The sequence below is a fragment of the Myotis brandtii genome, unplaced genomic scaffold (assembly GCF_000412655.1).
Source record: "Myotis brandtii unplaced genomic scaffold, ASM41265v1 scaffold157, whole genome shotgun sequence".
NCBI lineage: Eukaryota > Metazoa > Chordata > Mammalia > Chiroptera > Vespertilionidae > Myotis > Myotis brandtii.
This window is the reverse complement of record NW_005355708.1, coordinates 4258371-4282365: the sequence shown is the minus strand read 5'-3', so window position 1 is coordinate 4282365 and position 23995 is coordinate 4258371. Positions and strand designations below refer to the sequence as shown.

Genomic DNA, 23995 nt, shown 5'->3' with positions numbered 1-23995 from the left:
CCGCCGGGTGCTTTTCTCCTTTCACCGAGGATGGAGGCGCGGCGTGTCCGTCCCCACGGGCGCCTCTCGGGCGGGCTTCCTGCCTTCGCGACACGGGCTTTTCCCGTTTTTCCGAGGTCGAATCTGGTGCCGTTGCCACCGGCTTCCGAGCCGAGGCCCAGCCATGTGGATGCCCTGGCCTCGGTGGGGCGCCCTTGCGGAGTGGAGGTGCCACTGGTCTCGGCCCAACGGGGTCCGGGCTCGTTGGGCTCCCATCGACGGGAATGCCTGCCCCGCGCTTTCAGGTTAAACGCATCTGTCCTTTCGGATCCGGCTCACACGTCTCTTTCTGATGCCCTCCTGCCCCCCCCCCCTCCAACCCCCAATAATCCTTCCTCTCAACGCCGTGGCTCTTTGACATCTTGGTTGTAGTCTGTACCTGACCCAAGGCACCCGAGCGCGTTTGTCACCTTTAATGCAGGGCGAGGGGCTTGCAAACAAAGCCCAGTCATCTCACCGGTCACCTGCACGTTGCCAGTGTCTGCCAAGGCGTGGCCCATGGTTAGATGCTCAGGAAATGTGTGTTGAGGTTCGGCCCCAAGTTCGCTGACGGTGGTCTAGGGTCTAAGTGTGTGAGGGAAACTGGAAAAGGCTTGTAGTGATTTGCACATGTACCTTCTTTCAAAATGTTTATTTGTAACATGTCCATGAGTACTGGCAATCTGTGTACATGCTGGCCATACCTGGTAAACACAGAACTAAATTCTGCTTTTGGCACAAACTTTTTTTTAATGTTGATAATTTGAGTAACGTGTCTGCATATTATTTATTGATATTTGTTTTTTTAAAAATATTTTTTATTGATTTTTAGGAAGGGAGAGGGAGAGAAAAACATCCAATGTGAGAGTGTAATATGGAGAGGTAGCCTCCTTCACCCCCCACAATGGGGATCAGCTCGCAGCCCCAGGATGTGCCCTGACCGGAAATGAACAGGCAACCTTTCCGTGTACTGGATGACACCCAACCGACTGAGCCACACCAGCGAGGGCTATGCATATTATTTAATTACAGTGTAATTTTGGCTCATGTACCATAATGATTCCATTTGACACTTTCAAATAATTTATGCATTTTTGACTCTGGGGAACATTTTTATACTTTAAAAACTATTATGGTAGAGCCCTGGTCGATTTGGCTTAGTGGATAAAGCGTCTCTCTCTCTCCCCCTCCTTTCCTCTCTCTAAAAACCAATGGAAAAATATTCTCGGGTGAGCAGTCCAAATTGAGTAACTCATTGGGAAAAAGTAACTCTCCTGGAAGCAAACAAAGAATTTAAAAAATTCTCATTACCTGTTGTGTTTTAAATTATTACTTAATTAGAGGCTCAGTGCACGAAATTCATGCATGGGTAGGGTTCCTAGGCCTGGCTGGCGATCAGGGCCAATCGGGGCTTTCCGGCTGCCGGCTGGGGCCTCCCTTCGTTCTGTGCCGCCCCCTGGTAGTCAGCGCACATCATTGCGAGCAGTCGGTCTTCCGGTCAAACTCCCACAGGGATAATTTGCATATTAGGCTCATATATATATCATTGTCACCAATAATTGTTCTCAGAAATTCTCTCCCAATGACAAGTTCATCCAAATATTTGAGTAGGGCTTTGTCAAATATTTTCACATATATGTTATTTCAAGCAACTGTGAGGTGGGCATTGTTCCCAAGTAACACCTTTCCCTTTGTTTTCAAGTGTGAAAATTGAGGCTGGGAAATGTAAGTAATTCCTTCCTGGTTACATGGATAATTAGTGACTGACAGTGCCAGGGCAGGAATGCTACAATTGTTAGTAATTGGAATTACTCTGTATTTTTTGTATTTTGTTCTAGAAGCATACATTTTAATTATGCCCAAATAATGGAAGAATATTAATTTCTTTTATCTACAAAATGAGGATAACATTATACATCTTGTAGGATCATTGTAAGGATTAGTGATTATGTACAAGCACGCTGAGTGCAGTGTGAGGAGCAGAGTAAGCATTTTGTAAATTCTGGCTAACTGTTATACTTGTGGGATTATGAGATTATTTTGATTTTTTTTATTAGAATATACCATTCTTACTTTTCCTTTTGTTAAAAAACTATAGCCTGGCTGGCATAGCTCAGTGGTTTAGTGTTGACATATGAACCAGGAGGTCACAGTTAGATTCCTGGTCAGGGTTCATGCCCGGATTGCAGGCTCAAATCCCCAGTGTGGGGCGTGCAGGGGGCAGCTGATCAATGATTCTCTCTCATCATTGATGTTGTTATCTCTCTCTCTCTCTCTCTCTCTCTCTTCCTCTCGGAAATCAATAAAAAATATAAATATATTTTAAAAAACTATATAAGAAATTCTTTCTCCGCCATGGTTACAGTTCGTCATTCCCCAAGTGAACTAACCATATTAGAACAATTAAACTCAACACACTGTCTCAAACTCAAACACAATGCAGATTTGGAGTTCATGTTTAAGTTTTATAATTTTTATTATAGTGGTATCATTTACTTTGGTAAATTCATATCCCAATTTAAAATGCCCCAAAGCAAATAAAACTTTGTTATAAATTCAAATACTCTACTTTGAAATATACGTTACACACAATAGCTGCATAGTGGAATTACTATTATAAGCAGTTACATTTATGATGCCCACTATTAAGTTTTTACATTGCATATCAATTACACTAGATATATTCCATTACGATTACTGTTGCTTAGTACAGTAACTTTAGTACAATAGCTTATATGACTGCGTTTTCAAAGCTTTATGAAGTTAGTAGCTTTTAACTGATATTGAATTAAACACTTTTACATATAGGATGTATTTTAGGTTAGATGCTTATGCAAGAATAAGCACTTAACATGCTGTTGTAACCTTGACAACAAAATTATTCCTTTCACTAAATAGAATAAGCAAGGCTTAAAGAAATCTGAAGTAATTGAAAGAAAAATTTAACTATATCCCTGTATTATGTTAAAGATTAACATAATTTTCTTCTGGTTAAAATATATCTTTTTGTTGTTGTTGAAATAAAGGAGAGAGAGGAAGAGAGAGACATACACAGAGAGGGAGAGACAGAGAGAGAGAGAGGTTTCAGTTGAAAAGGCTGTACTAAAATGCTAACAGCTATAGCCCTTGGATAATTCTTTAGTTGGGATAACAGTATGGTGAGTGATACTCAACATATTTTCTGTTTAGAAAAAATTAATAGCCTATAAATTTTTAATGTTTAAAACAGATGTTTTTTTTATTTAAGGTCTTAAAAGAAATATACCTGTATTAAACAAATTAGGTTGTTTAAAAACCTCTGCAACACTACTTACTCATAAATATATTTTCTATCCATATTTATTACACTTGGAACAATTTAAAAACATAAATCCTGCAAATACTCATAGCTTCGATAACAATACTATTGTCTTAATTCACATAAATGATTGCAGGAAATACTTATAAGACTTTATATAATATTTTACCTAATGCTCACACCAAATACTCCAATTAATCACATTTAACTTTACAGATGGAAAAACTGGGATAGGGAGAGGTTGGATAACTGTTCTAGAAACTGTAGTAATCAGCTTTTCATATTTTGTGCAACTGGCCTCTTTTTTTGTTGTTGTTGATAAAGGACAATTTTTAAAGTTCTTTGAATAAAGTAACTCTTCTGGAAATCACATGACTACAAAACACTTTCAGATGAAGGTTAATTTTATTTAATCAAATTAGAACTGGGCTATGTTTTATACTTATTTAATTCCTAATCCTTCAAAATATTGGCAACTTGGTCTTTAATATTCCTGTAATACAATGCAAATGATTGTCTCAAAAGGAACATTTTTGGTTAAGGGAATAGGGAGTCCTCTTTAAAAGTTGTATAATTGTTTTCTTTTTCAATTAGAAAAATCTTTGTAGATATAACCAGTCATAGAAGAGTGATGAATTGCTCAGTGTGATTCTTAACATAGTACAATCATATTTAGATAAACCATTCCCTTTTCCTTAGAGTATTCAGGCATCAAGTCACAGATTTTACTAAGCTGCTAATGCTTACCATCTCTGATAAAATTTCAAGGGAACAAAAACGATTATTTGGAGGATAAATAAAATAGAAATCATACTGATTTTCTGATTTTATTTGCACTTCCCTTTCCAAAAAATATATCCATAGTTAAATGCAGAGAAATTTTGCCCCTTGCCATCCCCCCCGCCCACGAAGAGAATCACACATCAATCATAACATTCATACTTCAACTTACATTTGGGACAGAAGGTAGTCAGCATCGCCCACCTTGGTCCATCCTAATGTCATTTTCAAGTCAAGTCAAATACTGTCTTTGGGTTAATGAGCTGCTGATGGAGGTTTGATAGAGGGAATACTGCATGATCTCCTCATGATAAGCCTGACTTCTATATCTGGTAGATTATCCTGTTTAGTCTGTAAACACCCTTCATCAGTGGCTGCTAAATGAAGGTCAAAGCGAAGAGAAACAGATTTTTTCCTTAACCGAGGGTTATCTTTAAAGAAGGAACCTTCCCATTCTTTAATAACTTCATCCACTTTCTCGGTCCTGAAATGATAAAATAAACCTTTCTATATGAAGACGTACGGATGTATTAAGAAATATGTAATATATATTCCATATGAAAAAGAAATCAAGAAGTTTGAATAATTTATAATTTGCATTTTAAGTTTTACAATGTACATCATGATATTTAAAATTTATATACTTTAAAAAATCATATAACTATAATTTCAAGGGATTCTATAGAACTCTCATGTGTTGCTATATTTTTTTAAAAAAATATACTTCGCTCAAAACTGCTCATGGAAAGTAACTGTTATTTTTCTAAGTGTGCAAATGATTGTCTCAAAAGGAACATTTTTGACTAAGGGAATAGGGAGTCCTCTTTAAAAGTTGTATAATTGTTTTCTTTTTCAATTAGAAAAATCTTTGTAGATATAACCAGTCATAGAAGAGTGACTAATATCAGAAACTCACCTGAAGGTAAAACAAAACCAACTCTACTTGTAGGTTTTTTAAGGAGTGAGCATTCTTTTATCTGAGTTTTCGTTTATATATACTTACTCATGTCAGATTAAAAATCACAGCAAATTAAAATTATGTTTGGAAACATTCAAACAAAGATTACTGAGATTATTCGATTGAAGTTAATTTCTTTACACGTTTATTTTATTTCTTAGTCAGAATTACTTTACTTACTGAATAGTGCCATGAGCTTCAGTGCTCTCCTTCACCATATTTCCATTTAATATTGCCTGTTTGGTCACTGTTTCCACTTTTTCATTCTCACACTTTTGTGGGACTTTTGTTGAAAAAGAGATTTCATTTATAATGGCTGTGAAAAAATTTTATTTATGAAATATTAAATTACAATGTTGAAGTATTAATCACAGTCAATTCACATGTTAAAATTTATGTAAATATTGCTTATTTTTGCTACGTTAGAGTGCTCAATTTATTTATAATCCCTACTAATGGCACTTCGCTTTCCAAGTTAAATTACTAATATCAGAAACTCACCTGAAGGTAAAACAAAACCAACTCTACTTGTAGGTTTTTTTTCTTTTTTTCCTCCTTGGATACAACCATAATATCTGAAATTAGAAAGAATTATATTGTAGGAGCAACAAAATATTAGCAGGTAATGGAAACAAATGCTCACTAATCAGAGAATGGATAACTGTAGTATATTCATACAACGGAAATACTATTTAGCAGTGAAAATAAATGAACTCAGGGTACTGGATCCTTATGGATGAATCTCCCAAGTATAACATGGAGTGAAAAAAAGAGTAAGTTTATAAAGGTTAAAATAATATGCAAAACAATTTCATATTTTGTTTAGGGATACATACATATTCGTATAATAAGCATCAAATTTGGGAGCCAGGTTAGATTGAGGGAGGAGGGTGAGATTGGGGGGATGTGGTTTAGGTGTGGGGGATGGGGAGTGGAACAGACTTCAACAACATTGTATATGTCTCACTGAGCTGGGGGACGTGCATACACGGGAGTTCATTACATCTTTCTTGATACTTTCTTGTATATATTAAATACAGCATAATAAAAATTGTATTACAGGAATATTAAAGACCAAGTTACCAATATTTTGAAGGATTAGGAGTTAAATAAATTTCACAACCTTTAATTTTATTTAATAATAAATTGTATGTATATTTACATAATACTATTTTAAGCACTTTACAAACATTAATTTGTTTAATCTTCACAGCAATGCTATGAGGTAGGCAATATTGTTCCCATTTTAGAGATGAGAAAACTGATGCACAGAGAGGTTTAGTAACCTGCCTGGCTTCACTCTGCTAGTAAGTGGTATATTTGAATTTAATTTACGGTTTTCAAAGATTTAGTAAGTGTCAAGACATTATAGGTTAAAGCATTTTCATCTAGTTTTATAGAAGACTCAGAATTCTGAAGCAAGCAAGAATAAAGGTTTATTTTTAAAGAAGAAGTGGTACTTATATACAATGAAATATAACTCAACCATTAAAGTAAAAAAGAATGAAATCTTGCTATCTGCAACATGGATGGATCTAGAGGGTGTTGTGCTGAGTGAAGTAAGTCAGACAAAGACAAATGCCGTATGATTTCTTATATGTGGAATCTAAAAAGCAAAACAAATGATCAAGCAGACCAGAAACAGATCATAGATTCAGAGAACATTTTGATAGAGGCCTGTGGGAGGGGGTTGGAGGCATGGGATGAAGAAGTACAAATTGGTAGTTCTAGCATAGTAATGGGGATGTAAAGTACAGTGTAGGAAATATAGTCAGTACTATTGTAATTACTATGCATGATGTCAGATGGTTACTAGATTTATTAGGTGATTTTTTAAAATTATATACATGTCTAATCACTGGATTGTATGTCTGAAACTAATATATTGTATGTTGACTGTACTTGAAAATTTTAAAAAGTATATTTAACCAGTTAACTGCCACACATCCAAAACGGAAACCATCCTCACACGCCATTGATGCTTAGGGCGTACAAAGGGTTAAAAAAAAGACTAGTTTTGTTTTTATGGGAACATGGAAAATTGGAGGTTGTGCTGTGTTCAAAGCCATATGACCCTATAAGTGATTGCAGATTCTGAAATTGTGTGAATCAATAAGAATTCCTCTTTGGTACCTTTTGTTATTGGGACATCTGGAAGTCTTCTAAATCATATACTCCAAACACCATTGCCTTCCATGGTTGTAATATTTTGGTGTTTGATGTGTGGTGGGAGTGGGCCTTAGTGTGTGTGGGGATGTGGTAGTAAGAGTTTTCCAAACTTTCTTTGTGGGTGGTACGTATAAGGCAATGACTAATTCTAAAAGTTTTGTGTGGCAAGGAGAGTGAGAAAGTTTAGAAAGGTCATTTTTGTATTGATTGGTAATTATTTACATTTTGTTCTAGTCTTGCTGTGCTCCTTGTTGTAGCTTATGTCCCGGACATTGGTTATTTTGTCCGCGATTTGTGGAGGCTGGAAATACTTCTCATATTCTTGGCAGTGCGTACTACTCCTATTTAATTGTAGAGACTCAGTGGTCCTGCCATGGGGGTGATTTCTTTAGATTCAATTTCACTGATTATGTCAACAATGGCGTAAGTGGCTCTGCATTTCTGGCCGCTTGTCATGAACCACATGGGATTAGGTACCTGATTTCTTCCTTTTCTAGGAGGCGGCGGTACGTGGCTATTTCTTGTTCTAGCCTCATCTTCGTGTTGAGAAGCATCTCATGCTCTTGGAGCTGCTTCTCGATGCCTTGCCTTACTTCCTGTAGCTCTTTTTCCAGTCCTTCAATCACAGCCTCCAGGTCTTGCAGCTGCATCTGGTAATGCTGCTCACTGGCCTGCAGGGAGTTTTCGAGGCCCCGTTCCTGTTTCAGATAGATCTTCATCAATGAGTCAGCGAAACACAATGAGTTTCTGAATTCTGATTTGCAATGTCTTCATTCTATTGTGTTTTTTCTCTTTTTAAAAAGGTTGTAATACTACATTACTTAGATGAGAGGTAATGGTTTGGCTTAGTAGATTAAGCGTCGGCCTGTGGACTGAAGGGTCCTGGGTTCAATTCTGGTCAAGGGCACATGCCTAAGTTGTGGGAATGATCCCCAGTAGAGGGTGTGCAGGAGGCAGCCGATCAATGATTCTCTCTCATCATTGATGTTTCTGTCTCTCTCTCCCTCTCCCTCCCTCTCTGAAATCAATAAAAGAGAAAAAATTAAAGAAAGAATAAGAATTCTGCAGTGTGATTAGCGTATCATTCTTTTTTAAGTATTAAAAATATAGACTATTAAATAACAAAGCCAAAGCAGACTGCATATAAAAAGCATTTTAGGAAAGTGTTTAAATATTTTCTTATTAGACACCTCAAAAGTATGGACTCTCTACTGTGGTGACTTTGGATAATGACAAGAGCTCTATTCCCCCACTCCAACAAGTAGAGAACCACAGGGCAATAAGCAAGGATCACTTAATTTGTATCGGGGCGAACTACACCTTGAGTGAAGGAGGGAAAGGGGTAGTTAAACTAGGACCTGGGGTAGAATTCAGTGGCCTTGATTTCTTGCTCACAGTGAGTTTCTCACTCTAAGGTAATGGGGTTATATCTCCCCCTCTCCCCCTCTCCCCTCCTCTTCCCCTGCTTCTGCTTTGTAAAAACATTTTTTCTTTTCTCACCTTAGTCCTTTTGGTTGAATTTGTGCATATTTCCAAAGTAGGATGGAGAAAAATAGTAAGAATACTTTAACATTGATTAAATTTAGTGGTTCACAGCTGATTCACATACTTCTCTTCCCCTCCCCCCGCCCCCTCCCCCTTAATCATGTAGCATCTGGGGACTCCATGGGCCAGTTGCTCTGGAGACAGGCTCACCACAGCGTGGAGAGATTCAATTTCCACTTGCAGGTGGTGCCACTGGCGCCGGGCTTCCTTGAGTTCTGCTTGAGCTGCCCTTAAAGCCTCTTCATCTTTGTCCATTTTTTTGCTCAGATCTTCTTCCAGCTAGAAGAGAGCCAACAACAACAATAACAAGGAAACAAAGAGCACTCTTGAAAGTGAGGCACTTAAGAGCAATGATAGAAAAATAGCATGGGAATCGAATCATTATTTTCTTTAAGTTGTTAGATTACGAATGTATGTTTTAGTGCTTCGTTACTAATCATTTAAATGTCTGAGCAAGTCCATTGCACTCTCAGCGTCAGTTTTCTCAGATGTAAAATGAACCTCAAAAGTCTCTTCCTACTATGGCAGTCTATGAAATGCAGGAAAAAAATACACCTATTTTAATAAAAAGTAACAGTTTACAGGACCTGAGTTGGAGACCTCTGATTCTTAACTTTCCAGTATTTATGGCATTAATAAGGAAGAAGGATTGAAATTAGCTACTATTTCCCCCCCCCCCCCCCGTATTTTCTTGTTGGTTGCTTTATAAAAGCAGATAAACTGTTATATACCCTATATTAATCAATTATTGGACTGGGTACATAGACAGGGAGTAAATATTGCTGGAAAGTGTATTATGAATAATTTAGAGAATTAAGTTATCATAGACATTAGAAACTCTAATATAGATTTCGGTATTAAGCTAACCCACTATTGATTTATCTTTTTCAATATAATCTTTTTAGAAGGCATGCTAATGTTGTTTATCTGAGGTAGAAGCAAAAAATGACTTCCTTCAAAATTGTTTTCTAAATGTCCTCATATTAAATAACAAATGGATTATTGTATGGTTAGCTTTAAATGTTCTTATACTGATGTTGAAATTCAATGAAAGTATCTTTTGACAGAATTCTGAACATTTGGCCCCACGAGCAGTAGGAGCAGTGTATGAAGTTGGTTGTAATATTTTGAAACAAAAGTTACAACCTTTTTATGTTTTTATAAAAATGCATTTTAAAATTTAAAAAATGTAATATGATGATACAACAGATGTTTTAAAGGAGGAAACACTGCGGTACATGAAAGTCTATAATGAAGTTTAGGGCAAAGTATTAGATAACATTTATATGTTTCTTTTGATTTGTTGTTCTCAGCATTGTTGGCAAAAGCAAGCAGCATCACATATCAGAGCAACTGCAAAAGAAAGTGTCGAGAATTTAGGAGACAAGAGTGCATGAAAACTATGGTATTCATTGGTCTTTTGCATTTTGGAATGGGCAGCGAAGCTTGGATAGTAGCTAGATTCTGAAGATGGCCTGCAATGAACCACCCGACCCAAAATGGATGTCTTTGTGTGGTGGCCTTCCACATTGAATCTGGGCTGACCTATGTCTTGCTTTAGCCCGTAGAATGTGGCAGAAGTGTCAGTTTTAGGACTAAGCCTTTAAGAAATCCTGACAACTTGCACTTCTGTGCTTTTGGGAGCTTCTATGCTTTTGGACCAGCATGTAAGAAGTCTGCATGCTCTGTTGGAGGGATCATATAGAGAGGCCAGATGGAGACAGATCCCGAGGCTACATGGAGAGAGAGAAACATTTGTCTCTGCTGAGCCAGCCTTTCAAAATCCCAAGGTGCCAGGCCCATGAATGAGCCACCTTGGATGACCCAGCCCAGTTGTGCCCCAAGATGATTGCAGTCCCAGCCAATGTCACGTCCAGCTGAAGTCACCCCCAGTGAACCTAGTCAAGCCACCGAATCGTGAGAGGGAATACAATGACTTCTTTACTCTAAGTTTTGGGGTAGTTGTTATATAGTAATAAGTAACTGAAATAGCTCCCTATTGTGTAATAATTAAACAGGCTTTCTTGAATTTATTTCAGCTGACTCTGAATTAAGAAGACCAAACAAAATGTACTGTATGTAGTCTTGCTTTTTGGCTTTAGCGGATGCATTTCAGCATTGTGACTTGTAAACTAAATAACTTGTATTTTTACAAATGCAAAAAAAGTGTTTATTAGGTTTATAATTTTCAGAAATTATCATTAAAAATTAATGGCCATCCCCCCTTTCTTTGTAAAAGGTGGATGAACTATTCCAACAGTTAAATATCCCAGTGACTCTGCTTAATCCAGGATACTGATCATTCTCTATGAAGACTGACAATGTTTTCCAGAGGTAAAATTTATAATGTTACTAAAAATGAATTGCTAATGGAGTAAAGTCCCATGATTTCCCAGCAATACTTTCCCCCCTTTTTGTGATGTTCTGAAGTAAACTCCTTGCAGTATTTGGGTGCTCAGAATAGGATTTGAACTCAGATATGGTAGGTAAACTAAAAAAAAAAAAAAAATCCCTGAATTTCTGAACCTTTGTTTCTAAAATATTAGTTTGTACCATTGTTTAAAGATTTGAGATCCTAAGTAATTGCTGAAGGTGATTGTCACTTTAAAACAAAGTAAGTCTATAAAACTAGGATTTAACCCTTATTTAACTTGGTTCTCTCTTATCTTTAAAACTTAAATATAGCATGCCTAAATATTGGAAATAAACATTTTCATCTTATAGCACAAAAGCAAAAATCTACAATGTAAGTGGAGAGTCTATCAATCGGTGGTGGTGGGGGGGGTTGATTGTCCTGATTTATATCAGAATTGTTCTGAATGCCCTGTTCTTATGCCCAGATGATTTCTATTTATAACGATCTGGAATACAACTGAACTCATTAAAAATATTTTAGTTAGTTTTCCTCTACAAAGTGTGCAAGCTAATAAATCTTACTATAAAGCTTGCCATTTTTAAGATGTCATTTAAATTATCTCTATAAGTAACTCTGTATTATCTTTGAAGGGTATTTGAAATGCTTCCTCCTTGGAGGATGTCAAAAGAGGTTCGAGTGCACCATTTTATTGTATGTTGACCCCATGGTTTATTAATGACCATAACCTCATAATTTACATAAAAATTAAATGCATCAATCAACACTTATTTCATGGTCGCTTAACAGTATAATCACAGCATTTCCCCCTGTAGTCCCCGTCACATTGCAGTAAAACCTAAATTCCTTCCCCAGTATACGCTGCATTGAAAAGGAAATACTGTACCTCAGAGAGGCCGGGACAGGAATTGGATAGACATGGATTGTCTCCTTATCCTGGAGGGTGTCTGTCTGTATGAAATCATTACCTGGATCCTTGTTGAGAGCACGGTCTCTATCTGATTTCTGGTGAGGAGCTTTTCATAGTTTGCCCTGATCTCATTGAGTAGCTGGGACAGCTCCATTCTTTTCCCATCCTCCACCTTGGCTAACTGAACCTTATCGATAGGATGAGTCGCTGCTGCAGCAGCGCTGGTCTGTCTGCCTCCCAGCCCAGAGCCCCGTGGAGCCTTAAAGACACAGAGCTCCTTTTTCACAAGCCAATTCCTGTGTTTCTATTTAATGATGCAAATATTTGGTAAACCCTTTTCTCCTGTTGTTGGTATAATAGAAGTGCCAGACCCTCCATAAAGGAACAACAACAAAAATGAAAACATCCTCAGTATTTCTGGATTGGTTCTCTGTAAAACTGAGTACTTTTTTGGGGAAGGAAAAAAGAAAAGGTAATTTATCTCATGGGAATGAAATCAGGCATCATATAAGGACAATTATATTTTGTTTTCCCAAGATATTGCATGGAAATAAATCTGGGCCCAAAACATGATAGCTGGATTTTCTTTTACAGCTTTGCTCACCATTTGAATTCTCTAAACAATTGCTGTGGTAGGGCATTAGGATAGGGTGTAAGTCTTGGATATTCTGACAGCTATTGGAGAAAGCCACCATCAGATTCAGTTGACAGTTGTCATTCGCCACAGGTCTGATTGATTGTATTTCTCTCAGATGCATACGGTGTGGCTCATGGCGGGCTGCTGGCCTGACAGCGGGTTTGATGTACTGGCGTGAATTCCTGAAGGCACATTACAGATGAAACCACAGCGAGAGGTAAGTGCTAACAGAGTACGAGAGCCGAGAGCTAACACTTGCCACGTTTTAACAAGGCTGAGAAAAGTACCACCAGATGGTCCCCGGAGAGGGTGTATTCACTGAGGTCAGATTTATTGTGCGGTTGCTCCTTCAATAGTCAACGTAGAGTTAATGACAGCTCATGCTTGAAATATAACATTTGTGCAGCTCTTCGAACTTTAAAAAGCACCTTTCCATCTATCATTGCATCCAATCCTCATCTCCCTGTCATTTTGTACCAGTGAAGACTGAGGCAGGAGGGGTTAAAGTGTCTTGCCCAAAGTCACATGGTGATGTGATGGAATGGTTGGGACTGGGACTTTGATTGGTTGGTTGTGTTCCATATATTGCTTCCTCTGTCTCTGCATTCTCCCTCTCCCTGCCTAAAGTTCTTGTTTAAGCTGGCCAGCTAGTTGCTAGATGTGACTGAAATGTTTTTGCGACTAGATCTGTTATTATTGTTATTTGTAGAATGGCTTGGCTGAAATTGTATCCGGAGCATCGTTCAGGAAATAGTCCTCGGCTCTCGCACTCACAGGACCTTTGAATGTGCATGCATCATGCTCTCTCAATTTTTGAATTAACTCCCTGCTGGCCAGCCCAGTCTGTGCCACCGGGCATTCCCACAGTCCCCTCCAAGCAAAGCTGGTCATTTATAGCCCCTGCTCAGAGGAGGTTCCAGATCATTCCTGTACTCTGTTTAACCTGACCCACGCCTCCTTCACCCCCTCACCCCCCAGCCAATCACAAGGATTGGTCTAGGGATGGACACCTGACTCAAGGACAGCCAGTCCATAGGCTGGGGACCTGTGATGTACCCAATACAAAAGCTGACTTGAGAGGGCCACTTATGATTATCTAGGCCAAACTGATTCTCTTCCTTGGTAACTGCAAAGGAGACATATAGAGAATCAGGCACTTGGTAATGGGAAGAGAAGGAAGAAACTAAAGAATTATACTCTGGTTACTTTATGTAGTTCCTGCTAATCTCTGTCTGAAATACAGAGTGGAACTAGACTCCACAGAGGGCTGACAGTTCCAGTATTTCTTATGCACCCTAAAGCAGTGTTTTCTGATAGAAATATAACGCAAGCCACAAAGGCAATCCCTGTGACTTTAAACTTTCTAGTAGCTGTATCAAGAGATAAAAACAGAAATAAGTGACGTCAATTTTAATGGATTTTACTTAACCTGATATATCCAAGATATAATTATTCAACATATAGTCCATATAAAACATTCATGAGATATTTTATATTCTTCCCTTTTGATCCTGTCATTGAAATCCAGTGTGCATTTTTATAGCCCATCTCAATTTGGACAAGCCACATTTAAAGTGTTCAATAGCCACTTGGCTGGTGGCTATTGTGTGAACAGTGCAGCTCTAATGCTTTATCTGTCCTATATCTAAAGTTGTGATCAATTTTTATCCTAAAAAGCATACCAGATAGAACTGATGGCAACACAAGTTTATATGAAATGGATTTCTCTTCCAGGCAGATGCAACTCTGAATCTTTTGTCTTTGCATAGTTATATCAACCAGTCCAGCTGATCTTTTATTTTGGGGATAATCCCGTAGAGCTTGGGTATTCTTTTATTTATTAAGTAATTTCTTTATCAGCTTTAGATACTGTGAGTTTCTTTTTAAGTCAATCATGCATTTCAATAGGCTTATAGTTGCATAATTGTACTTTTAAATATTGTTTTAAGTGATAGGCCTTTACTGGTTTGTCCCCTTTTTATTATATTGTTGATTTTTCTACTCATAGGAGCATGCCTTTACATGGTATAGTTTCATGTATCAGTTAGGAATATAATTAGACACAGAGATTTGTGTTGGAACGTGTTGTCAGCATTTCTCAGCATGTTCGAGGTGCATGAGCAATGCTTACATGCATTTCCATATGGCCCGCACATAACGTTTCACACAGAGCGATTAAGCAGAGTTTAGTACATATGCAGGCATGTTCTTGACAGATACCAAATTCATTCTTTGTGGCTTCAATTCAATTAAAAAGTATGGCTATTTCCCTGATCAAGGACTTTGCCTTGGGTTCTATTTTCTCTGGCATCTTCCCTAGTGCTTCCCCTTCCTATCTTGTTCTCTGCAGCCCAACACACACAGAGACTGTTTCATGCTTAAAAATGAATGTTACTAGAGGGTGAGGCCAGTTTAGGATCAAATGTATACAGTTTCGGTGTATTACAATTCAGATTATGCCCCGGCCGGTGTTGCTAAGTGGTTAGAATGTCAGCCAGAGTACCCAAGGGTTGCGGGTTTGATTATCAGTGTCTCTCTCACATTGATGTTTCTCTCCCCCGCCCCCCCATCTCTCCCCTCCTTGGGTGAAGATTAACAACAACCAACCAAACAACCAAACAAAAAAACAAATACAACCTGGCCAGTGTTGCTCAGTGGTTAAGATCGACCCATGAACTAAGAGGTCTTTGGTTCGATTCGCAGTTAGGGCACATGCTCCAGTTGTGGGATGCAGCTGATTGATGTTTCTATCTCATTAATGTTTCTATCTCTCTATTCCTTTCTTCCTCTCTCTATAAAATCAATAAAAACATTTCAAAAACAACAACAAATATAGTTCAGGTTACATTGTTAGCTTTGCAGACTATAAGCACTAAACAAAACTATTTCAGGAATTCAGCCCCCTTTTCCTCCAGGCCTCTTTTCATCTCGAGGTGACTTAATGAAGTGCCAACCTTTCATGTCACAGTTCTTAGCTTAAAACTGTGCATCCATCACTGGTCCCCCTTGAGCTACATATTTGGCTTTTCTATTCAGATCCCTGGAAGAGAGGTCTTTGTGGAGTCCTAAGTACATCTCCCTCACCAACCCCCACCAATTTGACAGGTATTCCCTTAGCTTACTCTATCTTTAAAGTCCTGATTGTTTCTAAACCTCCTTTTTCTACCTGATGACATTGCCCCGACTGTCTTCTGCTGAGTGTATCTGAGGGAACATTGTAGCACATGTGGGAAGACATTATATGTTAGATTTGAATCTTTATCAGAGATGGTGTGGTCATCATGTGGAGCGTTTTCTGCTAAAGAGAAGTAGTAAAGTGAAAGAGGCGGTGAGTAGAAAAATAGGAGGCTGACCGGTGATGGAGGAAGCTAAGTTCAGAAATTCCTCTGCGTGGCTTTCAGCATCCACCCTACCCAAGTCAGCGTGTGTCTTGGAGTGGACCTTCTCTGACAATAGAGCTGGTCCCTTCCTGGTCCTGGATGCACGCCCTGCACAACTATTGTGGCAGCGATAGCCGAGGCAGCCCTCGGAACTGAGTGTTAATGTGTTTCGAATGCCTTGAGTGCAGGACCCAGCTTAGGTGTTCCTCTATTGTCCTCTCCAGTAGCTTCTCTGGGGACAGGTTGTGTGGAAAGCATGAGGAGACCTGTGTGGATCACATAGGACATAGTTCTCATCTGTAACAAACGTTCATATAGCTTCGGATATTATTTTTGCTTCTTGGTCTTCACATAATGGCTTGAATTATTGACTTGTATATTATTCAGGCTTAAAAGCCATCTGACTGTCCTAGCCAGTTTGGCTCAGTGGATAGAGCATTGGCCTGTGGACTGAAGGGTCCCGGGTTCAATTCTGGTCAAGGGCATGAGCCTGCAGCTCAATCCCTGGCCCTGATCAGGATGCGTGTGAAAGACAACCAATCCATGTGTCTCTCTCACATTGATGTTTCTCTCTCTCTGTCTCTCCCCCTCCCTTCTACTCTCTCTAAAAATCAATGGATATCCTCGGGTGAGGATTAGCAACAACAACAACAACAACAACGACAACAAAAAGCCATCCGATTGACCACACTGCAAGATGAACGAGCCTCTTCCAGAAGCGAACTCTCCATATCCCATGCCCCCCTCTGCCTTCTGAGGTCTCCACAATGCTCCTCGCCTCCTTAGTTTCTGCCACCAGGGAGGAGCCCTCCGGCTTTCTCTGGCCTGGACTCAGCTCCCTGGCAGCTGCTACAGGCGCATCTGGATCTGTCTCCCCATCCTCCTCTCCCTTTCCTGCTTTCAACTTCTCCGTCAGTCTCCAAGTGTCTGAGCACCTTCCAGCTGCTCAGCACTGCTGTATAGCTGTGAGGACACAGGCGCATAGCTCATAGCACTCTTGCATTTGCATATCCACGTGGATCCCTTTTTAGTAAGCCTGGTGGATAAACATTGGAGTCCCAGAAGTGGCACATTTAGGCTTTTTACAAAGACACATTTTTCAGAAGAACTTTTAGCTGTACAAATTTTTTGTTTTAAATTATATTTCCTTTCAGGCTTGGAAGAGGCAATAATCCAACTTTGGCAGTTAAATGGATGGCATTTAAAATAATAGATTAACAAAAGTTTGATTTCTCCACAGTCTTTAAGTGAGGTTCAAAATGCTGGGTAATTGTTTTCTCCTTAACTAGACTGTGAACGTCTCAAGGGCAAAGAGTGCATGTCTTATGTTTCTTTGGAACCTGCTCCAACTCCCACTAATTTACTGGGTTTTCCCACTAATCCCTTAGACTTAACGCTTATTTAATGCCTTTGAACAAATACATGAATATCAGAGTAGGCTATCTTTTCTTAACTTTATATCTTGTCTTGAAAATGGAATGATTACTGTTAAACTTCTCTTAAAAATATGTTTTGAGTTCTGGAATGTTCATTGCAAGGTTGGGTTTGTTTTGACTTTCTCATGGTATAACCAGGAGAGGAGTTGCTCTCGTAGGGATTACTGGTGTGTATTAGGTCAGCATGGTAATCTGTCCTCTCGGGCGTGGAGCTGTGTTCAGATTAGAGACACTAATACAGCATACCGGCAATTATTCAGTTGTAATACAACGTAATTACGTAGCTCAGCGATTTTCAACCCTTTTCATCTCATGGCACACATAAAGTAATTACTAAAATTATGTGGCACACCAAAAAAGTATATTTTTTGCTGATTTGACAGAAAAATAGGTATAATTTTGATTCATTCACACTGGACAGCTATTGCGTTGGCTGTTGTCATTTTTTTATTTGACAATCTAAGGAAAAGAACTCAGTTCCCTTGACTAAATGGTCAGGTATTGCATGCTTTAAAAATTCTTGCAGCACACAGGTTAAAAATCATGGGCGTAGATCATAACATTTTTCATGAATATAATACTACTTCCATTAAAGTGAATAGTTTTGAGCATTTGGAGAAAGCTGGAGTCCAATCAATATGTTTTGAGCTATGTATGAAAAATAATCTGGTATTAAGATAAAAGCGTGCATGATTCATTTTCTGACTTAGTGCTGAACACAGTTGCTGATTTCTTTTTTTTTAATAAAAAAATTGTATTTACTTAGAAGCATTCAGAATGTCAACAAAACAGCCGCAACTTTTTTTTTGCAATTACAGAGTGGTATTCAGTTAACAGAACAACAATTATTTCGTATAAGCTGCATCAGAGACAACTGAAGATGAAAAACTACCATCCCCATATATAACTAATTTGTGCTGTGCACCAACAAGAACCTGCTTTAAATTTCCATGCCAATTTACAACCCCCATACTGTACCAGGCAAGGTTAGTGGCTATTGAAAATACCACCAGGACAGGGCTATCTAAAGACACATCTGGTAGTGTGTTAACTATACAAAGAAAGACACTGTACAGTTTAAAAACAAATCTTACACAGCCTTACATTTCAATTTTTTTCTTTAAAAGGAGTGAGTTGTGTACAGGGGGTTAAATGCTTTATAGACAAGAAAAAAACTGCACTAGAACCAACTTATTCATCATCGTCTTCTTCTTCATCTTCCTCCTCCTCTTCCTCCTCCTCATCTTCCTTCTTTTTCTTGCTTTTTTCAGCCTTGACAACTCCCTTTTTGGCAGCATCAGGCTTTCCTTTAGCTCGGTATGCAGCAATATCCTTTTCATATTTCTCCTTCAGCTTAGCAGCCTTCTTTTCATAAGGCTGCTTGTCATCTGCAGCAGTGTTATTCCACATCTCTCCCAGCTTCTTTGCAACGTCACCAATGGATAGGCCAGGATGCTCTCCTTTGATTTTTGGGCGATACTCAGAACAAAACAAGAAAAAGGCCGAAGGAGGCCTCTTGGGTGCATTGGGATCCTTGAATTTGTTTTTTGTTTCCCCTTTAGGAGGAATATAAGTTTTCATTTCTCTCTCGTAACGAGCCTTGTCCGCCTTTGCCATGTCTTCAAATTTTCCTTTCTCTTTAGCAGACATGGTTTTCCACCTCTCTGAGCACTTCTTAGAAAACTCTGAGAAGCTGACTGAAGCATCTGGGTACTTCTTCTTGGATTCCTCCCGGCAAGTTTGCACAAAAAAGGCATACGATGACATTTTGCCTCTCGGCTTCTTAGGATCTCCTTTGCCCATGTTTAATTACTTTCCCTCAGCAGGCACACAGTCACCCAGTGCCTGGCCGGCTCGCACTTGCCCCGGTGCTGTCTATGGAGCTCAATGTACTGCAATGGCTGTCCAGTTGCTGATTTCTTGAAGACTGTAGTCTGCAATGCTATTCTCATTCTGTGGTACAAAGTGTTCTGAAATTTGTGAACATTTTTTATTTTCTTTTAATTTTTTTGGCACCCTCAATTTGACTTTTGCTTCTCTTTGGCTTCTTACACCACAGGTCCATTCAGTAAACATTTTTTAAAAGTTTAATACATTGAAAGTTGTCTTTTGGCTTAAATGATAAACAGTTACATTTGGAAATTAATGCATTTTCTGAAATTTAGTTCAGTCTCTATAAAAAAACAAAACTGTTGGTAGGGCAAGTATAGTTGTCCTTCCCTGATTCCACAGTCTGTCATACATTTTACAAGGCATTTTCACACTGTTGCCTTCAGAAAAATTCATTCTACTAATCCTTCAATTCCTTCTTAACCACTTTTTTCAAATGTCTCAACTCATCAGTGGCTCAGTCCATTGATCATTGCTCACTCCAGAAATAAAATTTGGTGATATGTTGACGTACAGGTACCACCAGTTCAGTTACTCTCAAAAATCATTATCTTTGAAACTTCTCTAAGTAGCCACAAAACAGTGATTCATACCTTGAAAGAAATGGTCATTGAAATCAGCATTGTTTGAGAATTAGGGAAACATTTTCATTTTTCTTTGAGAAATCTTAAGTGTTAATCTTTTAGGATTAACTTTGATCTTTTTTCAAGTGTATGATTCTATATCCTCCTTTGATAGTTTAGCTCTATTATCTTACCACTGTACTTGCATATTATAAGCAACCAATAACTTTTTTTTTTGAGTTGAGTTAAAACCTATTAGAGAGACTTCGCTTGGTTCCTTTCTGAATATGGCATGCCCGTTTTTGTCTGTGACTCACTTTGGAAAGGATTCCTTTCTCTGTTGTTAGTATCAGATAGTTCCTATTCACTTTGCAAGAAAGAATATCTACTTACAGGCATTTTCTCTCTTCTAACTTCTCTTTCAAGTAAAACAGATAATCTATTCCACTTTTAAAAGGGGGTAAGGTTTTGAGATTCCATGGAAGGAGGAGGGTACCTCACCCCTCACCTTATGGGCCATGCTGAGCATTTTGTACTATGTTGACATTTGCAGTGTCTTAGCTAATTCGGGGGCTATAGTATTTGTAGAATAGGGGCTGATATCTGCAGTTAATCATTTTGCTTCCAGGTGTTTTTCATTACATGAAATGGAAACTTACTTGTCTGAGTTATTAATTGAAGTAGCCTAAGATCTTGGATTATTTTTCCTAAAGAGCTTTTAAAAATAAACTTCATTAGGGAATATGATATTTTGGAAACATATTGCTGAGGTGAAGTCATGAAATTATCTCTGTGTACAAATTGGTTTTTGGTGGATTCACCCAGGAGGAGCTTTTTGCATTCCAGGGCTCCTGAAGACCGTAGTTCTCTCTCTAGGACCTGAAAAGTCCACTACCGTTCATTCATCTCAGTTGTAGCAGAATCGGATGCATCAGCGGGGGCGGCAGTCTGCTGGTGTAGCACTCCCCTCTGAAATACCATTTCAAACCAGTCACTGAGATAATTCCTCTCCCCAGGATGGCAATGGATATTTATTAGCTTCCCAAAGTGACCTTGTTCTCTTAACTTGTTAGAATACTCCTTATTGTAACTCTATATCATAACATATTATAACATTATCTTTGGCTGTTGCAAAGCACTTAGAACAAGTCTTGTGATGGGTAGGTTGAAAGATAGTACCTGTCTTGAAAGTCAGTTGTCCGTCCCAGCTGACAGTCTACCAGGATTTCCAGACGGAACTTGATTGAGGTCTTCCCTGCTCTCCCACCTCTGGGTAGCTTCTGAATCCATTCTGAGAAAGACGATGAAATTGTCCTCAAAATTTTAAATCATTTCCTGGGAAGTTTATGCAGAAAATGTAATTTATAGATGTACATTTGTACAACATCATAACAATTCCTTTTTTGGGTGATCTTTTCTTTGTCCTTTTAAAACATAGCTATGACCCTAGCTGGTTTGGCTCAGTGGATAGAGCTTCGGCCTGCAGACTGAAGGGTCCCGGGTTCGATTCTGGTCAAGGGCACATGCCCGGGTTGTGGGCTCAATCTCCAGCAGGGGGTGTGCAGGAGGCAGCCAATAAATGATTCTCTCTCACCATTGATGTTTCTATCTCTCTCTCCTCCCTTCTATGAAATCAATAAAAATATATTTAAAAAAAATAAAACGTAGCTATGGCAATGCAGCTTTCACACCTGTAATTTGCCCTGCTATTCCGTAGATCTTTTAAACACTACCCAAGTCTATGGTGTCCTTAAGAAGCAAGTTGGGGCCAAGCAATGCACGTCTTATTGCAATTTTGTAATGAGCTCTCATATGCTTTCATATTTGTTGTGGTTCGTCAACAAAATAAACACTGCATATCTCTCTCTCTCTCTCTCTCTCTCTCTCTCTCTCTCTCTAGCAGTGTATGTATTTTACATACAATAGATCTGTGATACACTCTGGGCTTGTCCTGTAGGTGCCATTTAAATAGTAACAAAATAGTGTTTGCTTCTTTCCACCTTATCATTTCATATTGACATTGATATATTACACATGAATAAATTGTTTTTTTTAACAGAACTTGATCAATATTTCCTGTTTGTCAAGTGTCATATTTAAACCGCTGATAAATTTTTAAGTGATTTATTACTCGCAGCATTTTATTATTTAAGGAGATTGTTCAGAAAACATGACTTGAACTTCATCCTGGGTGATTTATATTCATCACTTTGTCTCCACTTGTTGAACACTCTCTAATTCCATGACATCATTAAGCAAGTTTGGGCTACTTTCTATAGTCTCAAATCCTTTGGCTGTCTCCTCTTCTCTGCCTTCTATAAACTTTGTTTTATGTGTCTAATCTCTGTGAGAATGGATGCCACTTCCAGCATTCTCACCATTCTTGTCTGTTGTCCCTTGAGGTCAGAAAGACAAGAACAACCATATGAATCTGGATCAAAAGTCAACAGTTAAAATTCACATGCAAGTAGGCACTGGCTCTTCCTTCTTATGGAGAAGTCTAACTCTTAGAAGAAAGAAACACATTTCTCTCATTTAAAAGTTGCCTGGAGAGCTGAACTTTAGTTTCAAAATAGAACATATGCCTGTTGTGTGGCTTTAAAATAATTTTAGGGCAGGTTAATAATGTGTGAACATCCTGTTCTTAATATTTTATTCAGCACTCTAAATATATTTCATGATCCAAAATGGTTCAATAGTATCCATTTTAAAAATTGAACGTGCTTTTAACATATTACAGTGCATCTCAGTATGTTCTAGCCTTTTCTAAAACAATTAGAAATAGTCATTTAGTACAAATGCAGCATCTTAACTCATGCCAAGGAAACACCGCATGAGGATTTTCACCTCAACATGGTTTTCGGAGTAGCCGCATATTGTTGCCTTGACATGAGGCTAATACTGGCCAGGCCATCAATGTAGGTCCCGGGTGGTACAGGACCAGATGACTAGATCTGGGAAGATTCACAGAGAGGGGCTTCTTGATGTGGCTGTGATGGCCCAAGACTCTGGAGGCTGCACTCAACTGGTTTCCATTTCTGTCCTTCTGCCCTTAATCCAGGCTGGATCAGCTGGTTCATATTTCTTAATTTTTTCTTACTGGAAAATCCAAGATTTAATTTTTAAATTATTTCATTTTTTGATTACAGTTTGCATTCCACACTATTTTGTATTAGTTTCAGGTGTACAGCACAGCAGATAGACATTCATATACTTTACAACGTGTTCCCTCCGATAATTCAAGTGTTCACCTGCAAGATTTAATTTACTGTAATGGTTTGATGGGAAACATGTTGGATTTAAGACAACTTAACATTGCTCTTTTTCTCGGAGTAGTGGTTTCATGCTTGGCTATTTATCCTGTGGTTAGCTATTTAAGTAGAAGTCTTGTTGTGACTATGAATTCATTTTGATAGTTTATTCAATGTGCCTAGAATATGAAAAACTACATTTTTAAGTTGTCTTGATTATTAAGGCTTGATACTCCATACAGTTGTTGGTTTTATATTTGAAGGTACAATTTACATGAACTCTATTCAGGCTTATCTTTTTGTAATTTTAAATTTGATTTTTTTTCCTGCCAAATCCCATGTTCTTTTCTTGAGGATTGGTTTGTGGGGTTGATTTTCTAATTTATGATCTGCTCATATTAAGTTCCTCAAGTGGGGATGTTCTTACCCAGCCTGGCTTTGTCCTATATCTGTTTCTTCCTGGGACTGACCTTATACTGCCTCCTACCCTACTTTAACTCGCTTCGTTATTCCAAGCGAGACAAGAGAGCCGTGTGGACCACCCATGGCGTAAAAGACCTCAGCAGTGGAGAGTGGGGAAAGGAAACACCACCTTGGCTAAGAGACAGTTTTTGGCTAGAGGTGTGGCTAGATTTGGCACAGGAACAAGTATCTGAGCATCTCTTCTCTTTGGGGCTTTCAAGGTTTTCAGAAATCTGGCACCATAGCACATATCCCTCCTTACTTCCCAAGACTTCTGTTTTGACCAGTCTCCTAAATGTCCCGCAGCCACACAATGTCAGATTC

General features: G+C 38.5%; 1 protein-coding gene, 1 long non-coding RNA gene and 1 pseudogene across 3 annotated transcripts; 1 reads left to right on the top strand and 2 right to left on the bottom strand.

Moving 5' to 3' along the window:
- Window positions 1-2479: 2479 nt before the first annotated feature.
- Window positions 2480-12312, bottom strand: KRT222 (keratin 222, type II). Of its 2 annotated transcripts, none has more exons than XM_005861849.2 (6): window positions 12111-12312; window positions 8919-9047; window positions 7701-7921; window positions 5556-5629; window positions 5235-5370; window positions 2480-4580 (listed from the first exon to the last, which is right to left on the bottom strand). In XM_005861849.2, exons 1-6 carry the CDS (start codon window positions 12204-12206, stop codon window positions 4352-4354), a joined length of 885 nt encoding a protein of 294 aa, XP_005861911.1. In that variant the 5' UTR covers window positions 12207-12312; the 3' UTR covers window positions 2480-4351. The 2 variants fall into 2 exon arrangements, with proteins under 2 accessions (XP_005861911.1, XP_005861912.1); XM_005861850.2 differs by having other exon boundaries at window positions 12029-12301.
- Window positions 10863-13421, top strand: LOC106725347. The gene is made up of 3 exons (XR_001361215.1): window positions 10863-11102; window positions 12805-12906; window positions 13399-13421. It is a non-coding gene; the product is annotated as an uncharacterized LOC106725347 (long non-coding RNA).
- Window positions 13422-18624: 5203 nt separating this feature from the next.
- LOC102258188 lies at window positions 18625-19345 on the bottom strand (annotated as a pseudogene).
- Window positions 19346-23995: the final 4650 nt, after the last annotated feature.